Raw genomic sequence first — 14,155 nt, 5'->3', positions numbered from 1 at the left:
CAGGTGACAAACTAACACATTCACCTGGAATGTGTTAGTGTTAGTCTAGTTTTAGTTGACTGAATGTCATGAGATTTTAGTCGACTAAAATGTATTTTGGCGGGCCTTGATGCAGTCGCAATGACTGATTGTACACTTGCTGAAAATAGCCGATCTACAAGCTCACAATGTGTCGCAGCACGACGTGTTGTGAGCTTGTAGATCAGCTATTTTCAGCATGCAACAAAGTGTAAAATGACTTATACTGGATCTCTTGTCCACTTGTCCCTTCCTTTTAGTCTAGTTTTTATTTGTGGACAAAATTGTCAGTATATTTAGTCTTAGTTTTAGACATCACAGCTTAGTTTTCATTTAGTTTCCATGTAGTTTTCGTCAGTGAAAAAAAGGTAGTCGACGGACATTTTTCGTCATAGTTTTAGTCGACGAAAACAACACTGGTTCTAGGGCTTCTCTCCTGTATGAATTCCGCGGTGTAGTTTCAGCATATCGAGTCTTCTGAACCTTGCTCCACACTGGTCACAGCGGTAGGGCTTTTCTCCAGAATGAATCCGCTTGTGACATGTTAGACTACTCTTCAAGGTGAATCCTTTCCCACATTGGTCACAGCTGTAGGCCTTCTCTCCTGTATGGATTACCTGGTGAGATTTTAGATGACTGTTCATTCTAAAACATTTACCACACTCGTCACAGTTGTAAGGTTTCTCCCCTGTATGAATTCTCTGGTGACGTTGCAGATCAGTACTCAGGTTGAAATTGTGACCACACTGATCACAGTGGTAGGGCTTCACCCCTGTATGAGTTCTCATGTGAGAGTTGAGATGAGTGCTCTGGCTGAACCCTTTACCACACTGGCCACAGTGGTAGGGCTTCTCTCCTGTATGAATTCTTTCGTGGGATATTAGACTACACTTAACGCTGAATCCTTTCCCACAGTGTTCACAGTGGTAGGGCTTCTCTCCTGTATGAATTCTCTGGTGAAGTGTTAGAGTCCCATTATTGCTGAACCCTTTCCCACAGTGTTCACAGTGGTAGGGCTTCTCTCCTGTATGAATTCTGTGGTGAAGTTTTAGATTTGTATTTGTGCTGAACCATTTACCACACTGGTCACATTGGTAGGGCTTCTGTCCAGTATGCATTTGCTGGTGACCTTTGAGAGTCTGTTTATGACTAAAACTTTCCCCACACTGGTCACAGTGGTAGGGCTTCTGTCCAGTATGCATTTTCTGGTGAGTTTTGAGATTACTGCTCTGACTGAATGCTTTCCCACACTCAACACAACGATAGGGCTTCTCTCCTGTATGAGTTCTCATGTGATATTTGAGATAAATGTTCTGGCTGAACCCTTTACCACAATGGCCACAGTGGTAGGGCTTCTCTTCTGTATGAATCTTGTGGCGTTTTAGACTATTCTTCATGCTGAATCCTACCCCACTTTGGTCACAGTGGTAGGGCTTCTCTTCTGTATGAGTTATCTTGCCATGCTTCCCACTCTGGTCACAGTAGCTATGTTTCTTCACTGATAGGTGGGCAAGACATCTATCTGAAATGGAGAATGAAGGGAGAATAAAAAAACAAAAGGTTTTGAATACAGCATTATTGTCTCCACCAGGCCGAAGGCATGGGGAGAGAGTATGTTTTGCACTCTGTCCGTCCGTGGGTCCGTCTGTCCGTCCATGTGTGTGTCCGTCCATCTGTGGACAGCTAATCTCCGGCACCGTTAGCTTGATCGCAGCCATACTCTGCACACACACTCCCTGAATGCCACAGCTGAACCTCTGTCCCAAGGTTTTCACATTGGCCTCTTATAGCGCCACCAGGAGGCCGCTTTGTGCAAAACATTTTTTGGACAGTACACCTACAGATTTTGTCCAAACATCACGCAAATTGGTACATAGTCTCTCTAGAGCCATTCAACGAAACAGGTCTTTCAGATTTTTCAGACTCCATCCTGATTGGCTAAGATTGGCTACCAAAGTTCACAGGAGTGCACGGTTTCAAACAAAATGCTGCAAATCATGAACACATCGTGTGATTTCTGTGAAATTGTGCAAGCACATTCCCACTAGGCCGAGGAAGAAATGCCACTGGAACATTTTCAACTCGGCCTCATGGTGGCGCTATAACTAGCCAATTTGTGTTTTTACCTCTAACTGCACGGATCTGTGTACAACTCCTAAACATTTTGCCAAACATCACACACACTCCTATCCTCCTGGTGGAGACCTGTGCCCAGAAGGGCACTTTTTCTAGTTTGTTATATATTGTGGGACATTTAATTCCTTGTCTGCCTGGTGACTGATTTGTCCCACAGCTGGTTGAGATTGGAATGCAACAGGAAATTATTATTCCATGACTGACTGACTGACTGACTGACTGTCTGTCTGTCTAGACAGACAGACAGACAGACTCCTTGTCATACCTCCATATAATATTTCATATGATCATAAATATTTGATAAAAGTGTGCCATATCTGCTTGGCCTATGCATGTTATTGTATTTGATTAATATGCATGTTGGAACGTTTAAAGGGTCACTTTGGGGGTTTTTTTCAATCAAGGTTCATGTTTTAGGTTATTAGAGAAAATATTTTTTTTTTTCCATTTGCTGCTTTCTTTCGTTTTAGCGATTTTGGCTGTTTTTGACAGGGGGGCGGGGGCATTCGAACATGGGGCTAAATATGTATTCAAAAAAATATGTTGATTTCTTATTAAGGGACCAAGAAGTCACAAAGTGACTTTGGTCACTTATTGTTTTTGTGTTTATTTTTCTTCTTCTTCTTCCACCAAAACTTGCAGTTCTGACTGAATGGTGCAGTCGGTTTTTGCAAAACGCGGTAAAAAAGGGCCATGCCAAACGGTGACTATGCGAAGCCCATGACGATTGGCCAAATGGTGGCGCCATAGCGCTCAATTGAAAATGCAAACTTTGAACGTGCATATCTCATGGACTGTTTGACCGTCGGCAATGACACTTTGATACACATATGTGTCTCCTCATGCCGAACAACTTTCGTGTTCTGACTTTTGACCTCTGACCTTTAGATCACCCGCCATTTTGAATTATATGAAAAACAGTTCAAATGTATCTGCTCCCAGGAAATGAGGACACACATGATTGTTATCAAACACACTGAATGATTTTCCTGTAGTCACTGATTGTCTCTGTGTAGCTCAGTCAGTAGAGCTCTCACCTTTGAACCACAAGGTTGTTGGTTCAAATCCCGGTGCTGACAACTCAGCCCCTTAGTCTCATTTGTGCATATTGTTCTTATTGTTCTTATCTTCTTCTTTCTTGGTCCCGCCTTATCGCTGCTTGCAGCTATATTTTATTATTTACTATAGTCCTACTAGACCCCAAGAAATTGCATCTGGCCACAAAAGATCACAGGATCTATTGAATGTGAAGGGGGAGGTGACAAACTGGCACATTGACCCTACGACACACAATATGGCACCCCCCTAGTCCCTCTACCATAGACATAAAGGTAGACGCCCCATTCGGCTCTGGAGCGTATGTGCTCAAGGGAGGGCAAAACATTCCTGAGATTCCTTGCGAAGCCTCGCGGAAGCATGAGCGTGCGTCTAGAGTGCATGTTTGGGTCTGTAAATCACGGAAAAAAGATGCGCTGTGATTGGCCAGTAATCACTCGAGTGGCAGCGTGACGTAGCGTGCCTTCCACTCTTCCGCCGTACTTCCTATCCCAGTGTAAATTCCTCCGCCCTCCCGTCGACACACATCTATTTTTTAATAACTATGCCCTCTACCTTCACATTCAGTAGAGCCTATGATCTTTTGTGGCCAGAGTTAACTTCCTGGGGTCTAGTAGGACTCCTGTCTAATGACACTCGGACCAATGTCGGAACTAAGGCCTGCACCCAGGTTGAGACGAGCTCAACACATCAATCACTGTGGATCAAAAAAGATCCATGGTTAAATGATTAAAAAAATTACTTATTTTCTATCAATTGCACACCGCATTAAGCCTTGAATTCACAGCGGATTCGACCGTTATCTCTGCATTGGAACGGCGAAATCATCCGTTATCAGCACGTTTGAATGGTGCCAAAATGTCCATACTGGCATCCTCACCACATAGCCTGGTCAAGGTTTCCCCTGGTGGACGTGTCATTTCCAACTATTGTCGGTGCACGGAACTAGGAGCTACTAATATATACTATTCTCTGCCTATCAGGACGTAACTCGGACGGCGCTGAGTCGGGTCTGGTGGCCTTCGCAACGCTCGGCACAGCGACTCGCTCGGCTAGCGCCTCGCTCGGCGGTGCCTCACGTAGCTCATGGCCACCAGACACGGCGCGCCTCCGTCAGGACATCAGTGATAATGACAATGCTACAATCGCAGATAATGACATACTGAACAGTGAGGATGCCAGTATGGACATTTTGGCACCATTCAAACGTGCTGATAATGGATGATTTCGCCGATTCAATACATGATACCAGTCGAATGGGGTGTGAATTCATGGATTTTTAGCAATAGACTAGCATATTCGCTGATACCGATATGACCTGATATGACAAAAAAAGAGCAGATGTTTCATTGCTGGCGGTCAAACTATTCTTAACCCATTTTGGGCGGGAACCCCTGTTGGTGTTTTAAGAATGATGTTATACTTTAGCTATTGAAAAATAGCAGATCTACAAGCTCATGGCGCGGCACTCGGTGCTGCGCTATGAGCTTGTAGGTCTGCTATTTTTGAAAAATCGTGAAAATGTAGTGCAAACGAACGTTTTAAACTCTTTGCTTCTGGGGGGTCCCTGGAACAACATAATTTCAGATGGGAGTCCACGGCCAAATACAGATAATTCTGGGGGTCCTTAACATGAAAAAGGTTGAGCACCACTCATAAAAACCATAGAAGCCTTAAACGATTGGTCGATTTGCCGGTCTGCTTCCTGATTGGTTAGTCATTGCGTCCGGGGTTTTTTTTTCCGACCAATGACAAAGCTTCTATGAATATCTTTGAATGCAGATTGCGGCCCCTAGATGTGTCACAGAGACAATTTTTTTGTGGGAGCGTTCCACCCATTGCTGGCTGTCTGAATACCAAAAAAAAGGGTAATTACAAATTTGACATAATACTGCTTAACCCATTTTGGGCGGGAACCCCTTTTGGTGTTTTAAACATTATGTTATAATTTAGCTATTGAAAAATAGCAGATCTACAAGCTCACAGCGCGCCACTCGGTGGCGCGCTGTGAGCTTGTAGGTCTGCTATTTTTGAAAAATCATGAAAATATTTATTTCAGAAAACTGGAGGATTTAGAATTTTTTAAATTTTGAGGTCAGGCCTAAATGGGATACTGCTTATAGCAGCTTTAATAGGAGACATAGGCACACATGGAGAAGGTGTGTCATATGACCAATAGGCTGACTGACCATCTCTTCAACTGGTGCAACTCGTTCACTCATTCAAAAGGTGGGTTATTATTAAATGGTAAATTATTATTATTATTCAGCATCATATGCTAGCTATCATTTTCTTCTGCAGTTTAAGCAAAATATATAGCCTATATATATATATATATATATTAGGGCCGGGACTTTAACGCGTTAATTGAGATTAATTAACTACAGAAAAATTAACGCGTTAAAAAAATTAACGCATTTTAATCGCACTATTTTTTTCACCGCGGAACGTTGTCACTGGACAGTTTTCAGATGGACCGGCGAACCACCCAGTTCACCGAGTGAAGTGTCCGTTGTTACAGGGAGTGGAAACCACCCCCCTTTAGAATGGTATGCCCCAGCAGCATTGGGGGAACAATAACACCACCAGACAGTTCACCAGACCGGGGGAAGCCGCTGAGATCACTTTGCTTGTCCCGTGGATTGGAAATAGGATTTAAAATGCTATCCGATGATAGCGTGGATTACAGCACAGTTGTGTGCAATTATTCAATAAAGAATTCGCATATCACCGAAGACCGCACCTCGTCAAGCCTCCAGTATCGGCTCGATGCGAAACATGTTGCACCGAGCCTAGCCTGGAAGCTAACGTCAACAACAGTAGCTCTGGTCCTTAGCGTAGTTAGGACTCAGGAGGAGTTCTATGGTACTTGATTTGATCCTTTCCCCTCACACCCACGGAAGTGCAGGCTGTGCAGCCCCTCGTTTTTAGCACAAAAAAATATGTGCAAGCCTACTTTCCTCCTTCTAACACTATGGATCAGAGCTAACGTTATTCCAACTACCAGTAGCAATTCAAGGACCCGACCAGATGACATGGTTTCTAACTAAACGGTTATGGCCAAATAAAATGTAAAATCTGTTAATGGCTGTTACTGTATGTCCACGGAAGAAACACAGAGGTGCTTTGTTATGGTCATGTCACATATTTGCTGCACCAAGCCCCCCCCCCAACCCTGTGGAATGCATTCCCCAAACTCTCAGAGACATGCCCCCACCATCCAAACCTTCAATATTGCTTTCCCCAGCTATTTCATCTATTTAATTCCTTAGTGTTTTTCCTCTAATAAAGTTGTTTTTGATTTATCATGTCCCCCTTGTAAAGCATTTTTGGGTACTCAGAAAAGCTCTATATAAATTATTAAATTTGAGATATTATTATAATTTATTACCCCTATTATTACTACAAAAACAATGTTTTATTGCTTAAACTTATGTATTCACTATTCATTGATTCACTAGTATACCAAAATCCATTTGAAAAAATAGCTTTCTCACTGTTCTCGGGTCAAATAATGATATGCGATTAAAATGCGATTAATCGAGATTAATTAACTACAAAGCCTCTGATTAATTAGATTAAAAATTTTAATCGAGTCCCAGCTCTAATATATATATATATATATATATATATATATATCCACAAATATGTTGATTTTAGGTCTGTATCCCTCTAAATCTATGTTAAAAAAGGCTAAATCGACATTAAAAAGGCCAAACGCATTAGGACACTAAAGGCTCACTCTTGCCCTTTCCTGAAATTCAGCCCTATTCAGATAAAGAATATGCGCTAAATTTGCGATTAATCACGATCGCCCCCGATTTTTTGATCACGTGATCGGATCGGGACAACCCTACCCTCTACCATATTGCCACATTTCGTAAAAAAACGACTGCACGGTTTGGCCTGGAACGCCGGCAGAAGGAATTATTTATAATTCAAAATAGTGGGTGGTCCAAAGTCAGAACACGGAAGTTGTTTGGCATGAGGAGACGCATATGTGTATCAAAGTTTTATTGCTGACTGTTTTATTGCTGACGGTTCTTGGGAGAAACCAAGCAAGTATATGTTAACCCAATCTGGACGGGAACCCCTCTTGGTGTTTTAAGTATTATGTTATACTTTAGCTATTGAAAAATAGCAGATCTATAAGCTCATAGCGCAGCCTACGAGCTTGTAGGTCTGCTATTTTTGAGAAATCGTGAAAATGCGGCACAAATCTTTGAATTTATGGGGTTCCTGGAACAACGTTTTCAGATGGGGGTCGGTGGCCAATTACATATATTTTTGGGCTCCTTGACATGAAATATTGAGCACCACTGATAAAATAGGGTTAAAATATTGACTGATTCGACAGCCAATCTGAACGGAAAAATCCCTATAGTGGACTACCGGTCGACAATAGGCAACATTTGGCCAATCAGATTAGACTATAAAAATCCTTAGTCGGGGACAGCTCTAGTGTGCATATTTAAGTAAACTAATTGAATAAAATAAACAGATTAAACTAGACTAGATGATTACAGTAAACGTGTTAAAACTAGACTAGATGATTACAGTAAACATTAAAACAATACATACCTATTCGGTGTAACTTGATCACTGGTTCCAACATGGAGGTCTGCATCGCTGCTACAACTCTGTTCTCTGATCTGGACGTCACATGTTTTATCAGTCGATCTGGATCTATAAAAAGAGAGATAATAAAAATGAGTGAGCGGCGCCTTTGCAGGTGTTAATATAGAAAAAGGTAATGACATATGGCTGCCATATGATCTTCAAAAAACATGTATTGGAGCCCTCAAATATAGGCTGTCAGATAACTTATCGCATACTAGAGATGGGATTTATGGCTCTTTGAAAGGAGCCGGATCTCTGGGATCCGTTCCTTTCAAAGAGTCGTTCAAAAGACTGGCTCTTTTGAACGACGTTCCCGATGGGGGGGGGGTGTGGACGGGAAGGGGGGCAAAAAAAAAAAAAACTGTCTGCCCAGTGTCCCCCCCAGTGCCTCCCCAGTACCTCCCCAATATCTGCCCAGGGCCTCCCTAGGGACTCCCCACTCCCCAGTGCCTCCCCAGTGTCTCCCCAGTGCCCCCCCCCCAGTTGAAACCCCCCTGCCCCCCTCCTCCTCTAAAAAGGAACGGCTCCCTACTGTGAACCGGATCCCATCGTTCCTTTCAAAGAGCCGTTCAAAAGATCCGACTCGTTCACGAACGTCACATCTCTACCGCATACTACATGTGTTGCTGTCGGGAGGAAACCTAACTCCATTTTTGAGGTTTTTGATTTGTCAGTGCTATTGAACACCCTTTACGTCTGTGTGTTGTTTCGAAAATATTGAACCAATGGAAAGTAGTTCAAAACGCTTTGGACAAAACCTCTTAACTCCATTGGACCCTCAAACTGTCTGCTAAAGCAGCTAACTCCACCACCTATCACCCTCTCAACCTGTCTGCTAAAGCAGCTAACTCCACCACCTCTCTCCCTCTCATGCAAGTCATTGACAATATATAAAGTCGCAACACCAACTTTGATGAGGCAGTATTTCTTTGTAAAAATATAACGTTTAGAACTTAATTTCCTGTTTTTTTTACCTAAAAAAAAGGAACATTTTGGAGTTAGGTGGTTTCTTCCCGACAGCAGAGATATAATCGTTTGCGGGGATGCAGAGATAAGAGAGGGGGGAAGAAAGAGAGAGAGAGAGAGAGAGAGAGACGGGGAGATTGTGGAGATAGAGAGGTCACTATATTATGTGTAACCTCGCGTCACCAGGCTTTCCTCCCGTGTGAACCGGTCTGGAGCGGATGATATCGTTACGTCATGTTGTGACCTCTCAACAATGAGAGGTTTAATGTATGTCTTGACAATGACATACATTACATGTCAATACATTACATGTCAATGGCAATGACAGGATTAATGTATGTCTTGACAATGACATACATTACATGTCAATACATTACATGTCAATGGCAATGACAGGTTTAATGTATGTCTTGACAATGACATACATTACATGTCAATACATTACATGTCAATGACAGGTTTAATGTATGTCTTGACAATGACATACATTACATGTCAATACATTACATGTCAATGACAGGTTTAATGTATGTCTTGTCTGGACAAACATTAAAAACGCCATTGACAATGGACAGAGTTTAATGTTTGTTTTGTCTGTCACTGAGCAAATCGGGATATGCATGTCAGAGCCTCTGCCAATAAGCGACCACGATTAAGCAGTTGTCATATATAACGATGGTGTAAGATGATAAGGGTTGGTAAAGAGCCCCTCACTTCACATGGGTGTGATTTTTGTTCGTAGTAATCAGGCAGGAACCATCATTTCCTTCAAACCGGAAGAACAACAATAAAAGCTGAGGGAAAATGAGGTTCGAGATTGATGGTTCCTGCCTGATGACTACAAAACAATGACTACAACATGACGTAGCGATATCATCCGCTCATGACTGGATCATAAACCCAAAAAGGAATGCTGCCCAGGCTACATGTGAGGGCTGCGTAGTGGCCCGAACCTGACAGTCATTAGGGGTCAAGCACTTATTGAACACTATTATTGTTCCATAGGCCATAGGCCTATATGAGTTGTAATGACCATAAAGGGGCTTGGAGGTCGGATCTCTGAGATTGTTAAAGGGCCACTTCACCCCTTTTGCAACCAGATCTAATTTTAATTATGTTTTTGGAGACAAGAAACACTTTCCTGGGGTTTTTATGTGGGTAATATGTGTTTTTAGATATTTTAGTATTTCAGTGTCCATGGGCTCCATGATGTCATGGACACTGGGCTCACTTCCTTCCTGGACTACAATTCCCATAATGCTTTGGTCCACTGCTCCTCCTTGTGGATAGGGGGGGCTGTCTTACTGAGACAACATGTAGTCCAGGAAATAAGTGAGCCCAGTGTCCATGACATCATGGAGCCCATGGACACTTTGAAATACTAAAATATAAAAACACATATTGCCCACATAAAAACCCCAGGAAAGTATGTCTTGTCTCCCAAACATCATTAAAATAAGATCTTGTTGCAAAAGGGGTGAGGTGGCCCTTTAACCCCTTCTCCCACTGAACGCCACCCCCTGGCTCTGGGTTCTCCTTGAACACAAAGGCGTTGTATTTGAATGTCTATGGGAGGGTCGCGCCACGTAATGGACACGCCCGTGAATGGGCTGGACGCAGAAGCAAGTTGGAGTAGCATGCTGTCCCATTGTTGTTCTAATTTGGCGATTTAGTCTCACTGTTTTCAAGGGCAGGCGAGATTGAGACTTGGACAGACGGCGGCCTCGCCTTATTGTGAATATAATACGCCTCTGCCCCCATCTGGAAATATGTTGTTACAGGGACCCCACAGAAGCAAAGATTTGAGTGAAAAATGTTTGCTGTGAAAGAATATATTAAAAAAGCCCTCGGTGCCGCACTTAAATGGTTAACGCTACGAGGCTTGTTATTGCCAGAATTGTGGAGCCTTACATAACCATTAAGTGACGTTTACGCGCGATATTTATACTGGAATACATTTCACCATGCTAGATTGCATTTCCCTTTACAGTAATACTCTATCTACTACTAATACTTGAACATCTTCTTTACAAACATAGCAACAACGCTGGTTAACAATTTGCCCTCCCACTCTGGGCTCTTTGGTGTAGAGCACATTAAAACCTTCTACAGAAACCTAGGTGTTTGTAAAGACGATTTTAAACTAGTTATGGTAACAACTGATGAGGTACTTAAGAAACTGAGTGCCCTCCAACCCCACAAGGCCACTGGCCATGACAATATTCCCTCCAAATTTCTCAGAGACTCAGCCATCTCTATAGCTCCAATCATCACCCACATAGTAAACCTCTCCATCAAACAGGGACAGGTCCCCCTAGATTTCAAACTGGCCAAAGTAACCCCCCTGCACAAGAAAGGGAAGAAAGGGAGTAAATTAGACCCCGGCAACTACCGCCCTATTTCTATTCTAAGCTCCATCTCGAAAGTGATGGAAAAAATAGTCTATGAACAGGTTGAAAAGTATCTTGCCACTAATAAATTATTGTACAAGTTCCAATCTGGCTTCAGAACATCCCACTCCACTGACACATGCCTTCTCTATTTGAGCGACCACATCAAACAAGAGGTGGAAGCTTGTTAACCAGCTTTTAGCTGGTTAACAAGCTAAAAGCAATTGGTTTCGATAGCACATCAGTGAGCTGGATGCAATCCTACCTGGAGGGGAGAGAACAGATGGTGGAAGTGAACGGAACACTGTCCCCCCCCCCCTCCCAGTGAGCTGTGGCGTTCCACAAGGAAGCATAATAGGGCCTCTACTGTTCCTAATATATGTAAACGACATGACTTCAGCTTGTGACTGCAACTTGTTCCTGTTCGCAGATGACTCAGCACTGCTGGTCTCTGACAGGGACAAACTGCAGGTTGAAAATGCCCTCAGCTCTGAACTCGGTAGAATCTGCACCTGGCTCGCTGATAACAAACTATCTTTACACCTGGGAAAAACTGAATCCATTCTCTTTGGATCTAATAGTAATCTCAGCAAGGCAAATGGCTTCTTGGTTAGAGTGGGTGACAATGTTATCACACGTAAAGATGAAATTACCTACCTAGGTTCCATCCTGGAGGCTAATCTTTCCGGTGATAAAATGGCCACCAACGTAATCAAAAAAGTCAACCAAAGAACAAGATTCCTTTACAGGATCTCCTCACTGGTCGACAAAAACACCTTGAAGACCTTAACAGGAGCCCTTGTACAAGGCTTCTTTGACTATGCATGCACCTCCTGGTACCACAGCACCTCAAAGGCCCTTAAAACTAGGCTCCAGACCTCCCAAAACAAACTGGTCAGGCTCCTACTTGGCCTCACCCCCCGAACCCACCTCTCCCCTGCCCACTTTGACAGACTGGCATGGCTTAGGGTCGGCGACAGAGTACAGCATCTTGCAATGGGTCTGGTCCACAAGATTCGATACTCCACCAAGATACCCATGTACCTGTGTAGATACTTCCTTAATGTTAACGAAGTCCACACCCACAACACCAGAGGGAGTGCAACGAACCATGTTCAACCCAGATTCGGCACAAACAAGGGACTAAATTATTTTCGCTCCTATGCCACCAAAATGTGGAACGCCCTACCAACAGTCATTAAGACATGCAAATCCCTTGACTCCTTCAAAACCGCTCTCAAAGGGCACCTACGGATGGCTGCAATTCGAAACTGGCCCCCGTAAAATCTGATCCCCCCCCCCCCCCCTTTTCCCCTCACTGTATGTTTTTTTTCCCTTTTTACCTCCATTATGATGAATTCCTGTACTGTTCTTTGTCTATACAGAAGTGTCTATTTGTACGTCTCTTAATGTTTTGATGAATTGAACATGGTGGACCCTGACCCAAGTGTAATGCTTATTTGGGTCGTCCACTCACAGTTAACAGCCTTTGTATTGAGTTTGTGCTTGAAATGTACTGTAATTCTGCAAACTGTTAATACAATTTTCAATCAATCAATCAATATCTTGCCACTACAACAGTAAACGGGCATATTAGACTAGACTAAACTATTACAGCCCTAGCTAGACTAGAGATTACAGCAAACTAGACTAGATAGATGATTACAGTAAACGTGTTAAAACTATAGACTAGATGATTACAGCAAACATTAAAACAATACATACCTATTCTGTATAACTTGATCACTGGTTCCAACATGGTGGTCTGCATCGCTGCTACAACTCTGTTCTTCACTCTCTGATGAGGACGAATGTTGCTGTTAGATCTGGACGTCACATGTAGGCTATTATCAGTAGACCTGGACCTCTATTAAAACTATACTGAATCTATTCCTCTGGCATTCCAATCGTGCATAAAGGCCCACGATGTTGTAGTATGTAGAGCAAAACAACACTGATCTTCTTCACCCTGCCCTAGAAAGACTACCAGTGTCGAGCCGTCGAGGGCAGTTTTTTTTGCAAATCTAAGCTAGCAAGTATAAGACTTCCGGTCGACGATCTCTTCAAAATAAGAGTACCCTCTAGAGTATTTGCACATTAAAACTATAAATTAAGCATTTAAACGATGCTATAGGACACACATTATGTTTCTGTGTAAAAATAAGTAATAAGTAATGTTTCTGTCTAAAGATAAGTAGGCCTACATACAAAGTTATCAAAATGGATAAATGCTATTCACTGGAGAGCATGGACTTTATAAAGTGGACGCTGGACAAAAATCCCTGCTATGTTTCGACTAGTGTGACATACGCACGCGTCCGGGGAGACCTCCTCTACAACACCACACCCTCCGCTAAGCAGCAGAGGTGTAAAAAAGAAATTGGCACGACATACAGTGAGGTCAGGGGTCAAAACATGTTGAGCTTGTAGACAGAACTGGATTTCTGAAGTAGACTACTGTTTAATCACTGCCCGTTATATAAAGTGTGTCAGGAGTTTTGATGTGAACCAAAATATTGAAATGCCATCTGACCATGCCCCTATGTCTACTTGTATTCCCTGAAGAAATGATAAATGCAAAGATTTTATTACAGCATGCTCAGGATTTGTGTGTGAGTTCTATTAAGGCTCACCCTGACAAACCCCGATGTATGAAACCAGTGCACTTTACAAATATTGATGTAGAACAGTTTGCTCTTAATATACGTTCACTGGAAACATCTGTCATCAGCATTGGCCAGAATTTGGATGATATGGCTATGTAGTTTGCTGAATCTTTGTATAACTGTGCTGCCCAGAGCAGACTAGTCAGCCCCCTGGCACACAACCCGCCCAGAAACCAGCAAGCACTCCCATCCCGGTGGCAGCGTATATTGGAGTGTGGTGATGCAAAAATGCTATGGAAAGGTATAGATTGGAAGGGGGAGTTTTCCACATCCCCTCGACAAGAGATGCCTTCTGAAAGTGAC

The 14,155-nt window shown here is 42.9% G+C and overlaps 1 protein-coding gene across 1 annotated transcript; it reads right to left on the bottom strand.

Moving 5' to 3' along the window:
- Positions 1-196: 196 nt before the first annotated feature.
- Positions 197-13,154, bottom strand: LOC306926102 (uncharacterized protein). Its single transcript, XM_079505361.1, has 3 exons — positions 12,912-13,154; positions 7,792-7,896; positions 197-1,540 (listed from the first exon to the last, which is right to left on the bottom strand). The coding sequence occupies exons 1-3, from the start codon at positions 12,955-12,957 to the stop codon at positions 441-443; spliced, it is 1,251 nt and encodes a 416-aa protein (XP_079361487.1). The 5' UTR covers positions 12,958-13,154; the 3' UTR covers positions 197-440.
- Between the last annotated feature and the right edge of the window lie 1,001 nt (positions 13,155-14,155).

The sequence above is a fragment of the Electrona antarctica genome (assembly GCF_951216825.1).
Source record: "Electrona antarctica genome assembly, chromosome: 7".
In the NCBI taxonomy this organism is placed as follows: Eukaryota; Metazoa; Chordata; class Actinopteri; order Myctophiformes; family Myctophidae; genus Electrona; species Electrona antarctica.
This window is presented reverse-complemented; position numbering and strand designations above follow the sequence as displayed.

Coding starts and splice junctions, on each gene's coding strand:
- LOC306926102 (XM_079505361.1), bottom strand. CDS start 12,957: ATGCAGACCACCATGTTGGAACCAGTGATCAAGTTATACAGAATAG. Junction 7,897..12,911: donor GATCAAGTTATACAGAATAG/GTATGTATTGTT, acceptor CTCTTTTTATAG/ATCCAGATCGACTGATAAAA. Junction 1,541..7,791: donor GATCAAGTTACACCGAATAG/GTATGTATTGTT, acceptor TCTCCATTTCAG/ATAGATGTCTTGCCCACCTA.